Source organism: Ranitomeya variabilis, chromosome 1 (genome assembly GCF_051348905.1).
Source record: "Ranitomeya variabilis isolate aRanVar5 chromosome 1, aRanVar5.hap1, whole genome shotgun sequence".
NCBI lineage: Eukaryota > Metazoa > Chordata > Amphibia > Anura > Dendrobatidae > Ranitomeya > Ranitomeya variabilis.
Window position 1 is genome coordinate 17,147,266 of NC_135232.1, and position 23,731 is coordinate 17,170,996.

General features: G+C 46.6%; 2 protein-coding genes across 4 annotated transcripts in view; one reads left to right on the forward strand and one right to left on the reverse strand.

Moving 5' to 3' along the window:
- LOC143793567 (uncharacterized) overlaps positions 1-23,731 on the forward strand; it is a 222,596-nt gene that overhangs the window by 50,277 nt on the left and 148,588 nt on the right. The gene's annotated exons all lie outside the window — the stretch shown is intronic.
- The window catches only part of LOC143793545 (uncharacterized), a 40,494-nt gene that overhangs the window by 15,968 nt on the left and 795 nt on the right, over positions 1-23,731 (reverse strand). For 2 of the 3 annotated variants that reach the window (XM_077280610.1, XM_077280609.1), the window contains exons 2-5: positions 8,412-8,500; positions 8,255-8,333; positions 8,084-8,181; positions 7,358-7,466 (exon numbers count right to left, since the gene is read on the reverse strand). In XM_077280610.1, the coding sequence (XP_077136725.1) occupies positions 7,358-7,466; positions 8,084-8,181; positions 8,255-8,333; positions 8,412-8,500 (375 nt within the window). Of the gene's footprint in view, positions 1-7,357; positions 7,467-8,083; positions 8,182-8,254; positions 8,334-8,411; positions 8,501-14,219; positions 14,344-23,731 lie in introns of all 3 variants that reach the window. The other variant, XM_077280611.1, reaches the window with a different exon arrangement.

Sequence of the window (23,731 nt, forward strand, 5' to 3'; positions counted from 1 at the left end):
CGATCAAAACTGTGCCGCTAACTATAGACCTGTCTCTAATCTTCCCTTCATCTCTAAACTCCTCGAACACCTGGTCCACTCCCGTCTTACCCGCTATCTCTCAGATAACTCTTCTTGACCCGCTACAATCCGGTTTCCGCTCTTTACACTCTACTGAAACTGCCCTCACTAAAGTCTCTATGTTGTGAACTCTGTTTTTGGGCTCCCTCTTGTGGTCACAAGTGGTACTGTGTGAGTGCTGTCTTTGGGCTTCCTCTGGTGGCTCTTTGTGTCATTCTGCAGGTTTGAGGCTGGATCAGCTGTCTCGTTATCTGTTAGCTGGTTTCCTATTTAGCTCACCTGGACTATCAGTTGTTGCCTGCTGTCAATGTCTTCAGTGCTATTTTGGAGCTCTCCTGCATGCCTTCATTATCAGTCTCTTCAAGAGAAGCTAAGTTTTTCTTTGGTCATTTTTTGATCATCAGTGTTCATATGTTTCTTGGTTTATTTTTGTTTCTTGTCCAGCTTGCTAATATGTGATTTCCTTGCTTGCTGGTAGCTCTAGGGGGCTGAGTTTCTCCCCTCACACCGTTAGTTGGTGTGGGGGTTCTTGTATTCTCAGCGTGGATATTTTGCATAGGGTTTTTTACTGACCGCACAGTTCCCTATCTGTCTTCTGCTATCTAGTATTAGTGGGCCTCATTTGCTGAATCTGTTTTCATTTCTACGTTTGTATTTTCCCCTTACATCACCGTTATTATTTGTTGGGGGCTTCCTATATCTTTGGGGTGATTTCTCTGAGGCAAGCGAGGTCTTACTTTCCCTCTAGGAGTATAGTTTCTCAGGCTGCGTCGAGACGTCCAGGATTTTAGGCACGTTCACCGGCTACCTTTAGTGTGTTTGGTTAGGATCAGGTTTGCGGTCAGTCCAGTTACCACCTCCCTAGAGCTCGTGTCTATATTCATTAACTCAGCTAGTCCGTTTTGCGATCCTCAGCCACTAGGATCATAACACTCTAATGACCTACTAACAGCTAAATCTAATGGTCACTACTCCATGCTAATTCTCTTGGATCTCTCCGCAACATTCGACACTGTGGATCATCAGCTCCTCCTCACTATGCTCCGCTCCATCGGCCTCAAGGACACCGTTCTCTCCTGGTTCTCCTCCTATCTCTCTGACCGATCCTTCACTGTATGTTTTGCTGGTTCCTCCTCCTCTCACCTTCCCCTTACTGTTGGGGTTCCTCAAGGATCAGTCCTAGGCCCCCTCCTCTTCTCTTTGTATACTGCCCCTATTGGACAAACAATCAGTAGATTTGGTTTCCAGTACCATCTCTATGCTGATGACACCCAATAATACACCTCTTCTCCTGTTATCACGCCGACCTTTTTAGAAAACACCAGTGATTGTCTTACCGCTGTCTCTAACATCATGTCCTCCCTCTATCTGAAACTGAACCTGTCAAAAACTGAACTCCTCGTGTTCTCTCCCTCTACTAACCTACCTTTGCCTGACATTGCCATCTCCGTGTGCGGTTCCACCATTACTCCCCAGCAGCATGCCCGCTGCCTTGGGGTCATCCTTGATTCCGAGCTTTTATTCACCCCCCACATCCGATCACTGGCTCGCTCTTCTTATCTGCATCTCAAAAACATTTATAGAATTCGCCCTTTTCTTAGTTCGACTCTGCAAAAACTCTTACTGTTTCTCTTATTCATTCTCGTCTGGACTATTGTAACTCTCTACTAATCGGCCTCCCTCTTACCAAACTCTCCCCGCTCCAATCTGTCCTGAATGCTGCTGCCAGGATCATATTCCTCACCAACCGTTACACTGATGCCTCTACCTTGTGCCAGTCATTACACTGGCTACCCATCCACTCCAGAATCCAGTACAAAACTACTACCCTCATCCACAAAGCACTCCATGGCTCAGCACCACCCTACATCTCCTCTCTGGTCTCAGTCTACCACCCTACCCGTGCCCTCCGCTCCGCTAATGACCTGAGGTTAGCATCCTCAATAATCAGAACCTCCCACTCCGTCTCCAAGACTTTACACGTGCTGCGCCGATTCTTTGTTATGCATTACCTAGGTTAATATGATTCAATCCCCACAGTTTTAAGCGTGCCCTAAAAACGCATTTCTTTAGACTGGCCTACCGCCTCACCTCACATATCTAATTATCCCTGTGTGGCCCATTCAATATTTTCACCATAACCAGATTCCTCGTATCATGTTCTCACATGCTTTATGCATGTAATAGCCCTCTGTATCTGTACTGTTACATATACTGGTTGGTAACAGGTTCATGCAGCTTTACATGAACACCCGAGCCTTACACTATGGCTGGTCCGAACAACGAAAGCAATTGTTACCATCCACCTCTCGTGTCTCCCCTTTCCGCATAGGTTGTAGCTTGCGAGCAGGGCCCTCACTCCTCTTGGTATCTGTTTTGATTTGTGTTTATTGTTATGCTGGAATTGATGCAAAACTACAAAATGAGGCTTGGATAAAATTAAAAAAAAACAAAAAAAAAACAAGAAAATTCCACTCAAGAGTTAGACATATTGTCTAATGAATAATTCACCATATACAGTGGCTTGCGAAAGTATTCACTCCCGTGGCTTTTTACCCATTTTTCTTACATTACAACCTTTGGTTAATTTTTTTTATTGTTATCAGATTAGTGCTGATGCATCAGCACTAAATAGTCTAAGTTAGTGAAGTGAGAAAAATAAAGGTAAACATTTAATTTATGTGATAAAAATTTCTGGTGCAAGCAATACCCTTAAAGGGAACTTGTCACCCCCCCAGGCGTTTGTAACTAAAAGAGCCACCTTGTGCAGCACTGATGCTGCATTCTGACAAGGTGGCTCTTTTAGGTCGGGTCCCTGGCACGGCTGAAATAATCGTTTTTGAAATTTCTCCCCCATACCTCGAAATCGCCAGGGAGGTGAGTCTTTCCCCCCGAATCCAGGCGCCTCCCAGCCGTCACTCATGGCCTCTGCACGCAAGGCGCTGCCTCCTCTTCCTTCATTAGCGTCCCCGGCGCCTGCGCTGTTATTTGTTTTTTTTCGGGCATGCGCAGTTGCACTGCCCTTTGAACTTACAGCGCAGGGGCCAGGGACGCTACTGAAGGAAGAGGAGGCGGCGCCCGGCGTGCAGAGGCCATGAGTGACGGCTGGCAGGCGTCTGGATTAGGGGAGAAAGACCTGCCTCCCTGGCGATTGAGGTATGGGGGACAAATTTCAAAAACGATTATTTCAGCAGTGCCAGGAACCCAACCTAAAAGAGCCACCTTGTCAGAATGCAGCATTACTGCTGCACAAAGTGGCTCTTGGTGAGTCTCCTACGTGTGTTTTTGCAAACTTAAATCAAGCCTGACTTGTTTGGAGATCTCCTTGGCCTTCATGGTGATTGGAGATCTCCTTGGCCTTCATGGTGTTGTTTGGAGATCTCCTTGGCCTTCATGGTGTTGTTTGGAGATCTCCTTGGCCTTCATGGTGTTGTTTGGAGATCTCCTTGGCCTTCATGGTGTTGTTTGGAGATCTCCTTGGCTTTCATGGTATTTGATGATCTCCATGGCCTTCATGGTGATTGGAGATCTCCTTGGCCTTCATGGTGATTGGAGATCTCCTTGGCCTTCATGGTGATTGGAGATCTCCATGGCCTTCATGATGTTGTTTGGAGATCTCCTTGGCCTTCATGGTATTTGGAGATCTCCTTGGCCTTCATGGTGTTATTTGGAGATCTCCTTGGCCTTCATGATGTTGTTTGGAGATCTCCTTGGCCTTCATGATGTTGTTTGGAGATCTCCTTGGCCTTCATGGTGTTATTTGGAGATCTCCTTGGCCTTCATGGTGTTGTTTGGAGATCTCCTTGGCCTTCATGATGTTGTTTGGAGATCTCCTTGGCCTTCATGGTGTTATTTGGAGATCTCCTTGGCCTTCATGGTGTTGTTTGGAGATCTCCTTGGCCTTCATGGTGTTGTTTGGATATCTCCTTGCTCTTCATGGTGTTTGGTTAGTGGTGCCTCTTGCTAATGGTGTTGCAGCCTCGGTGGCCTTTCAGAAAAGGTAAAGTGTATATAGTGACAGACATGTGACACTTAAGATTGCACATGGGGGACGTCCTGTCACTAAGCATGGGACTTATGGGGGGAATTGCTTGCACCCAAAATTTTTAAGAACTTCACAGCAAAAGGGGTGAATATATATGCACATGCCAATTTTTAGATATTTGATCCCATAAATTACATTGTTATCTATATTTTTCTCACTTCACCAACTTAGATCATTAAGTGCTGATGCTTCACACACAAAAACATGTAAACACAGGTTGTAATGTAAAAAAAAAAAGGGTAAAAAGCCAAGGGGGTGAATACTTTTGCAAGCTGCTGTATATATATTTTCTTTGGTATGATCATCATCAAGCTCTGCAATAACTAAAGAAAACCTCGCTGCCACCAGCAGTTGTTTACTGGCAGATACCCACATGTTGGATTCTATCTGGACAGTTGCTGTTCAAGGATAGAATCGGATGTGTATATATTATATGTTCATGGTGAAAGCGCCCAATAACCGGCATAGCTGTCGTCGTCTCGTCCATCAATCGACAGTCAATTGTGTGATTGTTCGGACAATTGCTTGGTGTGGTGAAATATCTTCCTGATCTCCTTGATGATCACCTATTGTGACTGGTGGATCCCGGGTTATTTACTATGTAACAGGTGATATCAGTCATTGTACAGGAGGAGGAGGTGAGCTGTGACATCACCTATTGTGAATAGTGGATCCTCCATTTACTGTATATAGAGACATCATTATAATGGAGGAGGAGGAGGTGAGCTGTGATATCACCTATTGTGAATGGTGGATCCTGTGTTATCTACTGCAGTGTTTTTCAACCAGTGTTCCGCGGCACACTAGTGTGCCGCGACACATGGTCGGGTGTGCCGCGGGGAAAGTTCCCCAAACTATGGTGCCCCCTCCTTTCTGCCCCAATCTCCTGTCCGCTCCCCTCCTCCCTCCTGTCCACTCCCCCGGTCCTCCGATCCCCCCCCGTGTTCCGATCCCACCCCCCCATACTTACCTAGCTCCGATGTCCCTCCCGCTGTCCGGCCGTCTTCTCCATGGGCGCCGCCATCTTGGAAAATGGCGGGCGCATGCGCAGTGCACCCGCCGAATCTGCCGGCCGGCAGATTCGTTCCTATACATTTTGGTCGCTGTGATAAGTTCTATCACAGCGATCAAAATAAAAAAAATAGTAAATAAACCCCCCCCTTTATCACCCCCATAGGTAGGGACAATAATAAAATACAGAAAATATAATTATTTTTGTTTTTCCATTAGGGTTAGGGGTAGGGTTAGGGGTAGGGTTGCACTTAGGGTTGCACTTAGGGTTAGGGTTGCACTTAGGGTTAGGGTTGCACTTAGGGTTAGGGTTGCACTTAGGGTTGCACTTAGGGCTAGGGTTGCACTTAGGGTTGCACTTAGGGCTAGGGTTGCACTTAGGGTTGCACTTAGGGTTGCACTTAGGGCTAGGGTTGCACTTAGGGCTAGCGTTGCACTTAGGGTTGCACTTAGGGCTAGGGTTGCACTTAGGGTTGCACTTAGGGCTAGGGTTGCACTTAGGGTTGCACTTAGGGCTAGCGTTGCACTTAGGGTTGCACTTAGGGCTAGGGTTGCACTTAGGGCTAGCGTTGCACTTAGGGCTAGGGTTGCACTTAGGGCTAGGGTTGCACTTAGGGCTAGGGTTGCACTTAGGGCTAGGGTTGCACTTAGGGCTAGGGTTGCACTTAGGGCTAGGGTTGCACTTAGGGCTAGGGTTGCACTTAGGGTTGCACTTAGGGCTAGGGTTGCACTTAGGGCTAGGGTTAGAATTAGGGTTAGGGTTAGAATTAGGGTTGCAATTAGGGTTAGGGCTGGAATTAGGGTTAGAATTAGGCTATGTGCACACGGTGCGGATTTGGCTGCGGATCCGCAGCGGATTGGTCACTGCGGATTCGTATCAGTTTTCCATCACGTTTACAGTACCACGTAAATCTATGGAAAACCAAATCCGCTGTGAACATGGTGCGGAAAATACAGCGCGGAAACGCTGTATATTCACACTGAGTGAGTATAAATACATTTAGAATTTATATTATTAACTATATGTAGAATATGTACTGTTTTAGTGTCATTTTGTGCCATTTTGGTTGGTGGTGTGCCCCGGGATTTTTTAAATATAAAAAGTGTGCCGCGGCTCAAAAAAGGTTGAAAATCACTGATCTACTGTATATAGAGGTGTTATCAGTCATTGTGGAGGAGGAGGAGGTGAGCTGTGACATCACCTATTGTGAATAGTGGATCCTCCATTTACTGTATATAGAGACATCATTATAATGGAGGAGGTGAGCTGTGATATCACCTATTGTGAATGGTGGATCCTGTGTTATTTACTATGTAACAGGTGATATCATTCATTGTACAAGAGGAGGAGGAGGTGAGCTGTAACATTACCTATTGTGAATGATGGATTCTGTGTTATCTACTGTATATATAGGTGTTATCAGTCATTGTGGAGGAGGAGGTGAGCTGTGACATCACCTATTGCGAATAGTGGATCCTGCATTTACTGTATATAGAGTCATCATTATAATGGAGGAGGAGGAGGTGAGCTGTGACATCACCAATTGTGAATGGTGGATCCTGTGTTATCTACTGTATATAGAGGTGTTATCAGTCATTGTACAGGAGGAGGAGGAGGTGAGCTGTGACATCACCTATTGTGAATGGTGGATCCTGTGTTATCTACTGTATATAGAGGTGTTATCAGTCATTGTGGAGGAGGAAGAGGTGAGCTGTGACATCACCTATTGTGAATGGTGGATCCTGTGTTATCTACTGTGTATAGAGGTGTTATCAGTCATTGTACAGGAGGAGGAGGTGAGCTGTGACATCACCTATTGTGAATGGTGGATCCTGTGTTATTTACTATGTAACAGGTGATATCAGTCATTGTACAGGAGGAGGAGGTGAGCTGTGACATCACCTATTGTGAATGGTGGATCCTGTGTTATCTACTGTGTATAGAGGTGTTATCAGTCATTATACAAGAGGAGGGGGTGAGCTGTGACATCACCTATTGTGAATGGTGGATCCTGTGTTATTTACTATGTAACAGGTGATATCAGTCATTGTACAAGAGGAGAAGGAGGTGAGCTGTGACATCACCTATTGCGAATAGTGGATCCTGAGTTTACTGTATATAGAGTCATTATTATAATGGAGGAGGAGGAGGTGAGCTGTGACATCACCTTTAATGAATCTCAACTTAGGAAATGTGATCTCATTATTACAAGGATATAAATGATGGAAATAATTACGTACCTGTGAACACATCTGGATTTTCGTCCTTCACGACGTTCCTACATGGCTGACCTCCTCTCAACGCCTCTTCTATGTCTTCCTCCACTTTAATGTTAGTAAGATCTTCCCTCTGATATGACAGATTTAACAATTCTGTACAATTGGGAATTTGATGGTGCCAGACACAAACCTTTTCTAATTATTTTTTTTTGTGGCTTCTTACATAGCGCCATGACTTTTTTTCCCCCTTTCTCCAGGACCTCCAAATAATAATAATAATAATAATAAAAAAAACAACAGCAGCAAGGTATTCGTGTTTTATCCAACTTGCGAGCCAAGCTAACCTATCCAAGTAATTGGGTCGTTGCCATCCATGCTATGTCCTAGCTCTGTCCGCTTTTCACTGACCAATAGAAGATCTATCAGTCCCCGGTCGCCCCTTTTATGTTATGTAATTCAGTGTAGATTTAACCCCTTTCGGGCATGTGAAGCACATATACATTAAATGTTGGATTGGAAGACATGGCTCAGGATCTGAACAGCTTCAAGGTGTAAAGTACCAACAATCAGGATTACCCATGGAAGTATAACCCCGCTGGATATGGTCACTGCTGGAAAGACGTACAGGTATATGGTGTAAGGTCAGGAAGAGCCAACAGATCAACTGAAGAAACCATCTATGACGCTGGGCCAGAAATGCCCCCTCCCCCCATATACAGATCCGGTACAGGGCTCAGCACCGTCTACCTGATGATCCTCCGGGATGTTGTGATTCTCCTCCAGACAGTCCTGGGGATACAGAGGACGGGGACATCTCTCTGGTGGATTTCTCCTCCTGGATCCATCTGTAGGAAATACACAGTGATGATGTGAGTAGTAGGTGACCACTGCTCAGACATGACAGTCTCCCCTCCTCACCCTGCTGATCGGCCCATAAATCCATCGTCTCTTCTGCTTCATCTATAACCTCAACCTTAATATCAATCAGATCTTCACCCTGAAAAGAAAAATGTAAGATGAGCTCAGGTCCCATCACTTCATGGTCAGATGTTGTGGGGGCTTCAGTGTCATCTACCTGATGATCCTCCGGGATGTTGGGATTCTCCTCCTGGGGATACAGAGGACGGGGACATCTCTCTAATGAGTTCCTTCTCCTGGATCCTTCTGTAGGAGACACAGACATACAGTAACTGACTACACACTCTCCGTATACCTATATACCAGACACCGTGCCTGAATACGTCTTGCTGTACACCTGTCTAATCATGCACTGCTCTCAAAACCATTAACTCTATCTTTATGTGTCAGGGAATATTAATTTTCAACTTGCAAAAGCACATATGTCTGGCAAGGTATAGTAGTAAGAACAGTTGTTACTCATGTCACTAGGCTCAAGCACCGGGCTTTGCTCCCTTCTATGGCCGTCTCCCTCTGCTGCTGGCAAGCATGTTTGATGTCATCATCCAAGGCCTTTTAAATCAGGATTAGGAGTATTCAGATAAAACTGCCATCACATGCATTACTACCATAAGGGTACAAGGAGTCTAACTATGCTTCCACTACTCTCTGCTCATCTGCTACCTGCAACCATCTACCACCACCCAACTCATAACTGCAATTCTTTTTTACATTTTCAACTTTGTTCACACCTATAACTCTATTACAGGAAGGTACCCAAGAACGAACTCATGTTTGCTATTCTGGTACCACCACGGCTACAACTCTGCTTCATCAAGTACCTCTGCCATCTCAGCTATCCTGGTGCTGCCCTATCTACGATTATGCTGCTCCAGAGGAGTCCGTACATTTGGCTGTGCTTCCTATATCCATCTGCCGTCCAGCATATCCAGATGCACTGGTCCTCGCCGGTTCATGCACTGTTCTGTTCGCTATCCAGTATGATACACTTTATGACTTCCTCCAGTATATGTTGCTCACACAACCAGAACCCACCACGCTAGAGGAGCCCTAAAATATTCATGACATGTATTTCTAAGATGCAGAATGAACCCAGTTGCCATTTCATAGGGAGGATTTATCTGGACTGGTCATGCAACTTACTATCCCAAACATCTACGGTTTCATTTCTGGCATGTCAACAACTACCACAACCTCCCTTTTCCATCTAGGACATTTTTCTTAGGCATCATCTCCACATCTGTCTAATGCTAATCGCTTAGAAATGCTAAGTCCTGCCAAGGCTTCGTGTATGGTGCATCTACCTATTATTTTCTGACCGGTACAAAGTGGCTTAGTGTCTCTTTCCTGTTCGGAGATGCTATGGCTAGCCCTGAATCTTAATGGGAAAAAGAAAAGCTTATGATACATTATCTCCCTCCCTTCCTGTCAGACATCTGCAGAGTGTTTGGAGAACCAGATCATTCTCCCCAACTGCTGAACTCTATACTCTGGCTCAGAGAACTAACTCTGTGAGATGTTGTGCTATCCAGTTTAGAACTTTGCTACCTATTGACCGATCTTGACGATGAAAGTGAGATTTACCACCTTTCCTTAATGAACTCATTTCTCTCGCTACCTGTGTGGACTTGTATATTAAAGAGGGAAAATTCTCAGGATTTTGAGATTTCGAATATTGGAGAATTTGCAAAATCTCCTCCCAGAAAGGCCATAAAGAACCCATGCAAATTGGCAGGTGGAAATTATCGTCAGTAGATATTATTTTCAGAAGAATCTGTCACCAGACTGAAGGACTTTGTCTTTATTGCTGTGAAAGAGGATTAGAAGCTCAGAAAAAAAAACCCATACAAGAATGGGGAGAGAAGATGCAAACTCCTTGCAGATGTTGTCCTTGGAAGGCTTTAGTCTACTGGGAGGACATCCAAATCTTCTCCATAGAACTGGATTTACACCATCTTTTTCTGCAGTTTCCTCTCCAGGACAGGAAATTCTTCCAGCAGAATAGAATTACTTTATTGGTGAAAACATTTAGTCATAAAATTGGCTATAGAGGATTGGTGACATTCGTCTGAATGAGCCAAGCTTCCAGTGACCATCTATACAGACCATAAAAACATTAAGTACCTTCAGTCAGATAAAGCTGAAATCTTATCAAGCTCAATTGTCACTCTTTTTTCTTGAGGTTTGACTTAATCTACCCCTACCATCCAGCTGGGAAAAATCACAAGCCTGATGCACTTTTCAGGTCCTTTGATCCACATGATACCTCAGGAAATGTTCCCATCACATGTAATGGAATGTGAACATATTTTTGTTTCTATATTTCCCTTCTACTAGCTCTCCATCTAAGAAATATTCTCTCATCTCTAAAGCTCTTTGCCGGAAAGTCTTAACTTGGGCCCATTATTCTCTCTGGTCTCGCAAGCGCAAGATGAAGAACAGGATTCAATTCTAGATTCTGTTGGTAGCCTAAATAAAAATAAGATGCCAAAGAGTTTGTGGCATTGTGTCTGCACAGTTTATATCTCTTCACCGGGTGCCTCTAGGTCCTTCACATCCTCAGCCTATTGTGCAAGAACCTCGGGCTGAAAACTCTGTTACAGATCTTCAAGAAGCATAAAAAGTTCACAGCCGTCGGATTGTGGTGGACCGTGGTCCGATTGTGGTGGACCGTTGTCCGATTGTGGTGGACCGTTGTCCGATTGTGGTGGACCGTTGTCCGATTGTGGTGGACCGTTGTCTGATTGTGGTGGACCTTTTTTCTTTCAATGTTTTATTTTGCTTCATCACACAAACTTCCATCTGCTCCACAGCTGGCTTATATGTTGGTAGAAATTTTCCAGCTCCACGATCTTCCAAGTTACAGTGTTCGACTTTGGTTTGCAATCTGCTTCAAAGTTTTGGATGGCAAACTGCAAGAATCTTAAATTTTCCTTAGATTTCTCCTCTGCTCTTCATCCACTTGGTAATAAACACATTAAGAGAATCACATTCCAATATTTGCTTATTTTTCAAGCTCGCAGCCATATAAACTCAATACAGTCACTCTTAACGATTGAAGACTGGAATCTTAGAATAAATTTTATCCTAACAAAATCACCAACCTCCAAAAGGTCAAATATACAAACATTATAAAATGTTAAACTACAGGGTGGGCCATTTATATGGATAAACCTAAGTAAAATGGGAATGGTTGGTGATATCAACTTCCTGTTTGTGGCACATTAGTATATGGGAGGGGGAAAACTTTTCGAGATGGGTGGTGATCATGGCGGTCATTTTGAAGTCGACCATTTTTGATCCAACTTTATTTTTTCCAATGGGAAGAGGGTCATGTGACACATCAAACTTATTGAGAATTTCACAAGAAAAACAATGGTGTGCTTGGTTTTAACTTAACTTTATTCTTTCATGAGTTATTTACAAGTTTATGACCACTTATAAAATGTGTTTAAAGTGCTGCCCATTGGGTTGGATTGTCAATGCAGCCCTCTTCTCCCACTCTTGACACACTGATAGCAACACCGCAGAAGAAATGCTAGCACAGGCTTCCAGTATCCGTTGTTTCAGATGCTGCACATCTCGTATCTTCACAGCATAGACAATTGCCTTACGATACGAGATGTGGACAAAACCGAACTAATTATCTTTCCTCCATCTCGCACATCTTCCCTACCTGATCTATCACAATAAATGAATTCACACTTTCCCCCATCCCGGTAATCCGCTGCTTCAGAGTAACCCTTGACTCTGCCCCGTCCTTTAAACCGCACATCCAAGCTCTCGCCACCTCCTGTCGCCTCCAGCTCTAAAATATTTCCAGAATCCGTCCTTTCCTCAACCCTCACTCTACCAAAATGCTTGTGCATGCCCTAATCATCTCTCGCCTCGACTACTGCAACATCCTCCTCTGTGGCCTACCTTCTAACACTCTCGCACCCCTCCAGTCCATCCTTAACTCTGCTGCCCAACTAATTAATCTCTCTCCTCGCTACACTCCTGCTTCCCCTCTTTGCAAATCCCTTCACTGGCTCCCAATTTCCCAGCGTATCCAGTTTAAAACTACTAACACTGACCTACAAAGCCGTCCATAACCTGTCTCCTCCGTATATTTCCAAACTAATCTCCCGATATCTTCCCTCACGTAATCTCCGGTCCTCCCAAGACCTCCTTCTCTCCTCCACACTTATTCGCTCCTCACCCAATCGCCTCCAAGACTTCTCCCGAATATCCCCCATCATCTGGAATTCTGTGCCCCAACACGTCCAGTTATCCACCACATTTGGATCCTTCAGACGGAACCTGAAAACCCATCTCTTCAAAGAAGCTTACAGCCTGTAATGACCTTACGGCCACCTCAACACCATCGGAGCTACCGCAACCCCCGACCTACTGTCTCCTTAATCCTGTAGAATGTAAGCCCGCAAGGGCAGGGTCCTCGCTCCTCTGTACCAGTCTGTCATTGTTAGTTTTGTTTACTGTAAGTGATATTTGTATTTTGATGTAACCCCTTCTCATGTACAGCACCATGGAATTAATGGTGCTATATAAATAAATAATAATAATGTTACATGTTCAATAAACAAATTGTTTCCTTAACACCTTCTGGATCTGGCTGCAGCACTGACACCATGGAGCTTTTTCTATATTCGCTTTCCTTGGATCATGACTTGCACGTGACTGGTGCCATCTTCTCTGAAAACTCAATTGTTGTGCTCAGCACAATACAAGGCTACTAGGCCAACAACCTGTCCCGCGCCTTTTTTTTTTTTTTTTTTTAAATCTTAGACAGAAATTCGGGTCATGTACATGACCTGCAAGTGCAGTGCTACCGGATAATCACTGTACGCCAATATTTACCGTATATACTCGAGTATAAGCCGACCCGAGTATCAGCCGAGACCCCTAATTTTGCCACAAAAAACTGGGAAAACTTAATGACTCGAGTATAAGCCTAGGGTGGAAAATGCAGCAGCTACCGGTGAATTTGAAAAATAAAAATAGATACCAATAAAAGTAAAATAAATTGAGACATCAGTAGGATAAGTGTTTTTGAATATCCATATTGAATCAGGAGCCCCATATAATGCTCCATGCAGATATTTGCCCCACATAAAGCTGCACAAAGGTTAATGATGGCCCCATAAGATGCTCCATAGAATATTATACACCAAATGCTGCTGCTGATGCGATTTAAAAAAAAAAAAATGAAAAAAAAAAATGACATACTCGCCTCTCGTCACTGGGGGTCTGGTGCCGGTGTCCTGAGCAGGTGGGGACACCGGCGCGCTATGGGGGCCAGGTGCCGGTGTTGCCGCTGGCTCAGGCCCCAGACACTTGCGATATTCACCAGTCCCCGGTCCACCGCCACGCGCCAGTGTCTTCCAGGTCTCTGCAGTGACTGTTCAGGCAGAGGGCGCGCAATAACCACGTCGCACCCTCTGACCTGACCGTCACAGCCAGATGCGGAAGACAGAGCACAGCGGTGGAACGGGGACAGGTGAATATCGCATGGCTCACCCTCCCCCGTCATACTCACCCCATCCTGGTGCGGTCCCTGCTTCTCTGATGGTCTCTGACTCTCGGCAGCTTGTTCCTGTGTTCCGTGGTGACATGGTACCGCTCATTAAAGTAATTAATATGCACTCCACGCCTATGGGACTGGAGTCGCATCCAGATTTATTACTTAAATGAGCGATACCACGTGACCGCTGAACACAGGAAGACCTGCAGGCACCAGAGACCATCTGAGAAGCAGAGAGGTGCAGAGACCGCGCCGGGATCAGGTGAGTATGATGTGACAACCGCCACTCCTGCCGGTCCCCCTCCCCCGCCCAGCCACTGGGACAATGACTAAGTATACGCCGAGAGGAGCACTTTTAGCCTAAAAAAAGGGCTGAAAATCTCAGCTTATACTCAAGTATATATTTATAATATTATATTATATACACGATTCTCCTCTCACCTCGTGGTGTAAGAGGCCGGAGCTCCTCCATCATCACGTCCTGGTACCGATCTTTGTGTCCTTCTAGATACTCCCACTCCTCCATGGAGAGATAGACAGCGACGTCCTGACACCTTATAGGAACCTGACAACAGCGACACCGTCATCACCCAGAATCCTCCAGTGCCGTCCTGTATAATGTCCCAGCAGTCACCTCTCCGCTCATCACCCAGAATCCTCCAGTGCTGTCCTGTATAATGTCCCAGCAGTCATCTCTCCGCTCATCACCCAGAATCCTCCAGTGCCGTCCTGTATAATGTCCCACCAGTCACCTTTCCAGTCATCACCCAGAATCCTCCAGTGCTGTATAATGTCCCAGCAGTCACCTCTCCGCACATCACCCAGAATCCTCCAGTGCTGTATAATGTCCCAGCAGTCACCTCTCCGCTCATCACCCAGAATCCTCCAGTGCCGTCCTGTATAATGTCCCAGCAGTCACCTTTCCAGTCATCACCCAGAATCCTCCAGTGCTGTATAATATCCCAGCAGTCACCTCTCCGCTCATCACCCAGAATCCTCCAGTGCTGTATAATGTCCCAGCAGTCACCTCTCCGCTCATCACCCAGAATCCTCCAGTGCTGTATAATGTCCCAGCAGTCACCTCTCCGCTCATCACCCAGAATCCTCCAGTGCCGTCCTGTATAATGTCCCAGCAGTCACCTTTCCAGTCATCACCTACACCAAAAAGTTCACACTGGAATTTTGTAAAATTCTATTTTTTCCAACTCCTGGTACAGCCATATCCTGTCTGATATCTCCGGTGACCCCCGGTACCGCCATCTCCCGTGTCCTCTCTGTCTGATATCCCTGGTGACCCCCGGTACAGCCATCTCCTGTGTCTGATATCCCAGTTGACCCCCGGTACAGCCATCTCCCGTGTCCTCTCTGTCTGATATCCCTGGTGACCCCCGGTACAGCCATCTCCTGTGTTTGATATCCCAGTTGACCCCCGGTACAGCCATCTCCCGTGTCCTCTGTGTCTGATATCTCTGGTGACCCCCGGTACAGCCATCTCCCGTGTCCTCTCTGTCTGATATCCCTGGTGACCCCCGGTACAGCCATCTCCTGTGTCCGATATCCCAGGTGACCCCCGGTACAGCCATCTCCCGTGTCCTCTGTGTCTGATATCTCTGGTGACCCCCGGTACAGCCATCTCCTGTGTCCGATATCCCAGGTGACCCCCGGTACAGCCATCTCCCGTGTCCTCTGTGTCTGATATCTCTGGTGACCCCCGGTACAGCCATCTTCTGTGTCCGATATCCCAGGTGACCCCCGGTACAGCCATCTCCAGTGTCCTCTGTGTCTGATATCTCTGGTGACCCCCGGTACAGCCATCTCCCGTGTCCTCTCTGTCTGATATCCCTGGTGACCCCCGGTACAGCCATCTTCTGTGTCCTGCATCTGATATCTCTGGTGACTTTACACACTAAGTCATGTCCTTCATCAAAATCAATTCCCGAATTAACAAGGCACAGTGGGCAGTGAAAATTCATTATTGATTTAAATATCATGGCCTTGAATTCACCAAAGTACATTTGTCAGAATTCTGGAGAAAAACACTTTGATAAGTCGCAAAAACTTTGCGCCACTACAAGTTGCACAAAAAATTGCAGTTTTTGTCATTTCACGCCTGCTTTGCAGAGCTCCATCAATAGGGGCAGAGAAAGGGTGGAACGGGGGCAGGACGCCACAGTTCGTCTACTTGATGGTGAGTTCAAGAATTCCTTACGACATAAATCTTACTGCCAAGGATTGGAGTAAAGGTACCTTCACACTCAGCAACTTTACAACGAGAACGACAGCGATCCGTGACGTCGCAGCATCCTGGATAGCGATCTTGTTGTGTTTGACACGTAGCAGCGATCTGGATCCCGCTGTGATATCTTTGGTCGGAGCTAGAAGTCCAGAACTTTATTTGGTCGTCAGGTCGGCGTGTATCGTCGTGTTTGACAGCAAAAGCAACGATGCCAGCAATGTTTTACATGGAGCTAACGACCTGTGAGAACGATAAATGAGTCGCCGTTACGTCACAGGATCGCTCCTGCATCGTTCTGGAGCTGCTGTGTTTGACGTCTCTACAGCGACCTAAACAGCGACGCTCCAGCGATCGGCTCGTTGTCTATATCGCTGCAGCGTCGCTGAGTGTGACAGTACCTTAAGATTTTTGGTGTGGCTCACAGAGGTGCCGGTCACTTTTCAAGCACATTGGACTCATTAAAGCGATCTTGTCATCAGGATTTTGCTAAGTAAACTCCAGGTATTGTCAGATTGGCGATAAACTTATAAGCAGATCACTGAAGCTGTCCAGTGCTGTATTCTAATAAGCGATTAGTGGCCCTAAGGAAGTCTCTGAATCATGTTTGGCATCACATCTCTGATTGTAACGCCGTCCACCTCTTATGATATATTCTACTTTATCTACACCGCCGGTGAAGACCCCCAACAGATGCTCGTCAAGGCTCTCTGCTCAACTGAGATTTTACCTGCTATGTCTGCAGTGTGATTTCTAGAAGTGTGTTCTAAAAGTGTGGATTACATTAGAATTAAAACCTGAAAGATGTATACAGACTGTGCCCTGCTACCTGCCACCATCGCACTCTAACAAGCATCTCTATTCTTCCAACAGGTATGTTCATCCACCCAGCTCTCCTGCTATGAAGTGCACATAGTACATCACCCAGCTTTGCACATAGACTTCCCTCTGCTTCTTGCTTTCATATGGTATGTCTTTCAGCTAACCCCAGCTTACCCTGTGATATTTATGACCTTGTTTACTCTGGCTTGATTGTATGCATCTGGTCCACTCTTAATTCTCTGACCAAGATGAGCAGAGACCACTCCTCTCTGCTTCACACCTGAACGCACTTAGTTTTCCATATATTGCATAGCAAAAGTCTGCATGACTTTAGTCTGCAGTGTGATCCCTAGAAGTGGGTCCTAAAAGTGTGGATTACATTAGAATTAAAACCTGAATGGAACCTGAAGGGAACTGAAGGTAACTGGCCAGTCACTGCAAACAATGTTTCTGTTTGTTGTCACTTTTACCCCTATAATCTTTCACTTTCTGCAAACTCCCCCAATCCCCACACCAAGTAAGGAACTGTTCATCTCCTCTTCAATCCTCCCCATCCATCTCACCTCCTCCTCAGAACTGTTCCTTAACATACAATCCTCTGTCTCAAAGCACAGACAGCCCCCTCACGCTCTCTCCTGCTCCCACCTGCTAACACTATCTCTGCTCCTTCTCACTGCTGGTGATATCTCTCCAAATCCTGGTCCTCCTCACCACATTCCCACAGTCAGTTCTACCTCCCATCCACGCTCCATCACAAACTTCCGTAACCTCTCTAACCTTATACCCATTCGCCCAGCCCCCGCTTCCCCAGTCCCACTAACAGGAGCTCTGTGGAACGCTCGCTCTGTCTGTACCAACTTTCCTACATCCATGATCTTTTTGTTACTACCAAACTTTCCTTCCTCGCCATCACCGAAACCTGGCTCACCCATTCTGACACAGCCTCCCCTGCTGCACTCTCTTAAGGTGGCTTCCACCTTTCTCACACACCCCGCCCCAGCAGCAAGCATGGCGGAGGAGTTGGTTTTCTCCTGTCAGATAACTGCTCCTTCGCCCCAATCCCACTGCCACCCTCTGTTACCCTCCCTTCCTTTGAGGCGCACTCTGTGCGCATCTACTCCCCCTCCAACCTCCAACTGGCTGTCATTTACCGCCCCCCAGGGCCAGCCACCATCTTCTTTGACCACTTCACCACCTGGCTACTTCATTTCCTTTCCACGGACATCCCCACTATCATCATGGGCGATTTCAACATCCCCATTGACACTTCCCTCTCAGCTGCCACTAAACTTCTATCTCTCACTTCCTTCTTCGGCCTCACTCAATGGTCTTCTGCAGCCACTCACAAAGATGGTCACACACTGGACCTCATCTTCACCCGCCTCTGCTCCCTATCTAACCTCTCTAACTCACCTCTTCCTCTCTCTGACCACAACCTTCTCACATTCTCTTCCCTCTCCACTCCATGTCTACAATTCCCACCCCACAAACTTTCACACCCTCGTAGAAATCTTAAACACCTTGACCTACATTCATTCTCTGAATCCCTCCTCCCTCTCACAGACATAAGTTCCATACACAATGCGGATGACGCTGCCGCTCTATATAAGACCACAATAGCTGTAGCTTTGGAATCTGCTGCCCCACTTACACATACCAAAGCTCGCAAAATCAACAGACAGCCCTGGCACACCAGCCTGACCAAAGAACTGAGGCGAGCTTCCAGGGCGGCTGAGCGCAGATGGAAAAGATCCCACTCCAACGACCACTTCATCGCATTCAAACAGTCCCTCACTACTTTCAAGACCACACTCGCCACAGCTAAACAAACCTACTTCTCATCTCTCATATTGTCCCTGTCACACAACCCTAAACAGTTATTCAACACGTTCAATTCTCTCCTCCGTCCCCCAGCACCTCCTCCCTCCCCACTTATCTCAGCTGAAGACTTTGCCTCATTCTTCAAGCAGAAGATTGATAACATCAGAGACAGTTTTGGTCGACAACCCCCAGAGCCCTTCCTCCCGACTTCCCAGCCCTCCACCTCCAAAACCAACTTCTCCACCATTACAGAAGATCAACTCTCCACTCTACTCTCAAGATCGCATCTCACCACCTGTGCACTTGACCCGCTCCCATCCCACCTCATCCCAAACCTCACCACAATCTTCATCCCAACCCTAACCCATCTCTTCAACCTATCACTAACAACTGGTGTTTTCCCCTCAAGCTTTAAACATGCCTCCATCACACCTATCCTCAAAAAGCCCTCTCTTGACCCATCCTCTGTATCTAGCTATTGCCCTATATCACTTCTCCCCTTATGCCTCCAAACTACTGGAACAACATGTTTACCTTGAACTGTCCTCCCATCTCTCTTCTTGCTTCCTCTTTGACCGCTTACAATCTGGCTTCCGGTCACACCATTCCACTGAAACTGCCCTAACTAAGGTCAACAACGACCTCTTAACCGCCAAGAGCAAGCGACACTACTCTGTCCTCCTCCTCCTCGACCTGTCGGCTGCCTTTGACACAGTGGACCATTCCCTATTATTACAGACCCTCTGATCCCTTGGCATCACAGACTTGGCCCTATCCTGGATCTCATCATACCTAACAGACCGGACATTCAGCATCTCCCATTCACACACCACCTCCTCACCTCGCCCCCTATCTGTCGGAGTCCCACAAGGTTCAGTCCTGGGGCCCATGCTCTTCTCCATTTACACCTTTGGCCTGGGACAGCTCATAGAATCTCATGGCTTTCAGTATCACCTCTATGCTGATGACACACAGATCTACATCTCTGGACCAGATATCACCTCCCTACTAACCAGAATCCCTCAATGTCTGTCCGTTATTTCATCCTTCTTCTCCGCTAGATTTCTGAAACTTAACATGGACAAAACAGAATTCATCATCTTTCCCCCATCTCATGCGACCCCCCCAACGAACCTAACCATTACAGTAAATGGCTGCCCACTCTCCCCAGTAATCCTTGACGCTGATCTCTCCTTCAAACCACATATCCAAGCCCTTTCCACTTCCTGCCGACTTCAACTCAAAAATATTTCACGAATCCGTTCATTCCTCAACCAAGAATCTGCAAAAACCCTAGTCCATGCCCTCATCATCTCCCGCCTCGACTACTGCAACCTCCTGCTCTGTGGCCTCCCCTCGAACACTATCGCACCCCTCCAATCTATTCTAAACTCTGCTGACCGACTAATCCACCTGTCCCAACGCTATTCCCCTGCCTCTCCCCTCTGTCAATTCCTTCACTGGCTCCCCATTGCCCAGAGACTCCAGTACAAAACCCTAACCATGATATACAAAGCCATCCACAACCTGTCTCCTCCATACATCTGTGACCTCATCTCCCGGTACTTACCTACACGCAACCTCCGATCCTCACAAGATCCCCTTCTCTACTCCCCTCTTCCCACAATCGCATACAAGATTTCTCTCGCCTACCATCGAAACCTTCAAAAAGAGCCTGAAGACCCACCTCTTCCGACAAGCCTACAACCTGCAGCAACCACCAATCCACCAAACCGCTGCACGATCAGCTCTATCCTCACCTACTGTATTCTCACCCATCCCTTGTAGATTGTGAGCCCTCGTGAGCAGGGTCCTCTCTCCTCCTGTACCAGTTATGACTTGTATTGTTTAAGATTATTGTACTTGTTTTTATTATGTATACCCCTCCTCACATGTAAAGCGCCATGGAATAAATGGCGCTATAATAATAAATATTATTATTATTATGATGTTCATCAATCATAGGTGGAGGGGGCCCTGAAGGCTTCCTGAGATGTCCCTTGAGCCTCTTTAGAATTCAATGCAGGGCAACTTCAAAGTCATTTTCTTTTACGGAGTGCGCGGTTTGTGCTGCCTGGGAACACAATGGACTTGTTAAGAATAAAATCGATTGCAGGACCCCAGTCCATCAATAATCTGGACGGGAGGCAAATCTATTCTCCCATCTCTAATTAAAAGGCTCCAGATCATGAGGATTATGGCTTTTATAGGGGAAACCTTTCACTGGAGCGCCTCCTCCAACTGTTGCTGATGCACTGATTCTGGGGCAGTTTTTCCTTTAGTACTGAGCTCCCCCGACCAAAGAAGGTGCAAATTTTAACTTCAAGGTGTCAATCACAAACCTTCTAAGTGGGTGCAGCGATGTTTGATTGGCCAGTGTTAGAGGACAAAATACACAAGTCCACGGAGAAGTTTTCTGGTACATGACCAGCTGTTGAAAGGAACATTTGTTTTATTACCAGAGAAAATAACTTTGAAACGGAGGGGCATAGAAAAAAAAAGAAAAAAACTGTAAAAAAAAAAAAAAAAAGAAAATCAGTGGATTCGTGACAATTTGAGGATGTGCTCAGTGTAACGGGGTTGTCTGGTACTTTAACACTGATATTGGATAGTCAGATATTAACAGGTTATACTATGGATCAGTTATTGATACGAAGAAACCCAAAATAAGTAACAAAAGTCGAATTGTGACCTGTTCTTGCCAATGCCACATGTATGGAGATATAAATAAGCTGCTAACCAAGGCAGCACTGTATGTCCCATCCCAAGAGGTTCCGGTATATTAGATATTACACTGCTACGCTTCCGACACTGTGCGACAGCTGTGACCACAGAGCGATCTATGTGCTGCTACACGAGGACTCCGCGTGTAATGATTCTACAGGACAACGGCCCCCGGTTCAGAAAGGCTGACGTTCACGGTGGGCCGTGCTTGAGTCAGGAAGATGTGCACGTGTGGTAATGAATTTGGCACATCTGAAATGTGTCACCCGCCTCCGTGCACCTCGACAAGGACTGCAGTTAGATTTCAGACAGAAGGAACACAGCGGCTTATCATGAAGTAGACAAGTTGTGGAGTTATGCTCCATATTGGTGAAACAGTCACACAACCTGGAGCTGCACGAACATTTACAGCCTTAGGGCTTGTTTCCCTTTGCGAGTAACACGTCCGTATCTCACATGTGAAAACCAAGCTCTGGCGCAGGCACTTGGGAGCGGAGAGTGCGGCTGCACAGCAATACAGGCAGCCGCACGCTCTGCTCCCAAGTGCCGGCGCCACAGCTTGGTTTTCACATGCGAGACACGGATGTTTATCTCACAAGTGGAAAGGGGCCCTTAGATGGTTTTACTCCAGAATTCTCTCAAAAAATACTGATGAATCGGATTTAAGATATTCACATCAATAATGAATGGCCACTGCACTGTGATGGCGGGTGAATATCGGGAGCGGATACTGATTCGGGGCACTACGGTCTGCGTGTGTGGACAGGGGGAGAGAGGAGGCACAAAGTCACGTCACCCTACAGATGAGGGGAGAGCGGAGGCACAAAGTCACGTCACCCTACAGACGAGGGGAGAGCGGAGGCACAAAGTCACGTCACCCTACAGACAGGGGGAGAGCGGAGGCACAAAGTCACGTCACCTTACAGACGAGGGGAGAGCGGAGGCACAAAGTCACGTCACCCTACAGACAGGGGGAGAGCGGAGGCACAAAGTCACGTCACCCTACAGACGGGGGGAGAGCGGAGGCACAAAGTCACGTCACCCTACAGACAAGGGGAGAGCGGAGGCACAAAGTCACGTCACCCTACAGACGGGGGGAGAGCGGAGGCACAAAGTCACATCACCCTTTTATGACATGCGCCGTACTAGTCTCGTGTCTCCCCCTTTAATGTGGGCTCCGGCGCTGAGCCCACGTCAAAGCTGGGACATGTCAGCTGTTTTGTACAGCTGACATGTGCGCGCAATAGCGGCAAGTGGAATTGCGATCCACCCGCCGCTATTAACTAGTTAAATGCTGCTGTCAAACTCTGACAGCGGCATTTAACTACCGCTTCCGGAAATGCGCGCATCGCTGACCCCCGTCACATGATTGGGGGTCAGCGATGCGTCGGCATAACAACCAGAGGTCTCCTTGAGACCTCTATGGTTGCTGATGCCGGCTTGCTGTGAGCGCCACCCTGTGGTCGGCGCTCATAGCAAGCCTGTAATTCAGCTACATAGGAGCGATCTGATGATTGCTGCTATGTAGCAGAGCCGATTAGGCTATGCCAGCTTCTAGCCTCCCATGGAGGATACTGAAGCATAGCAAAAGTAAAAACAAAAAAAAAAGTTTAAAAAAAAAAAGGAAAAATATAAACGTTTAAAGGGAACCGGTCATCCTCAAAATTGAGGATGAGCTAAGGCCACCGGCATCAGGGGCTTATCTACAGCATTCTGTAATGCATTCTGTAATGCTGTAGATAAGCCCCCGATGTATCCTGAAAGATGAGAAAAAGAGGTTAGATTATACTCACCCAGGGGCGGTTCGGTCCGGTCCGATGGGTGTCGCAGTCCGGCGCCTCCTATCTTCATCAGATGACGTCCTCTTCTTGTCTTCACGCTGCGGCGCAGGCAAGAAGAGGACGTTATCATAAGAAGATGGGAGGCCCTGGACCGGGACGCCCACCGGATCGGACCGCCCCCCCCCCCCCCCCAGGTGAGTATAATCTAACCTCTTTATCTCATCTTTTAGGATACATCGGGGGCTTATGTACAGCATTACAGAATGCTGGAGATAAGCCCCTGATGCCGGTGGGCTTAGCTCACCCTCGATTTTGGGGGTGACAGGTTCCCTTTAAATCACTCCTCTTTTGCCCCATTCAAAATAAAACAATAAAAAAAAAAAAATCAAACCTACACATACTTGTTATCGCTGCGTTCAGAATCGCCCGATTTATCAATAAAAAAAAGCATTAACCTGATCGCTAAACGGCGTAGTGAGAAAAAAAAATCAAAACGCCAGAATTAAGTTTTTTTGGTCGCTATGACAGTGCATTAAAATGCAATAACGGGCGATCAAAAGAACGTATCTGCA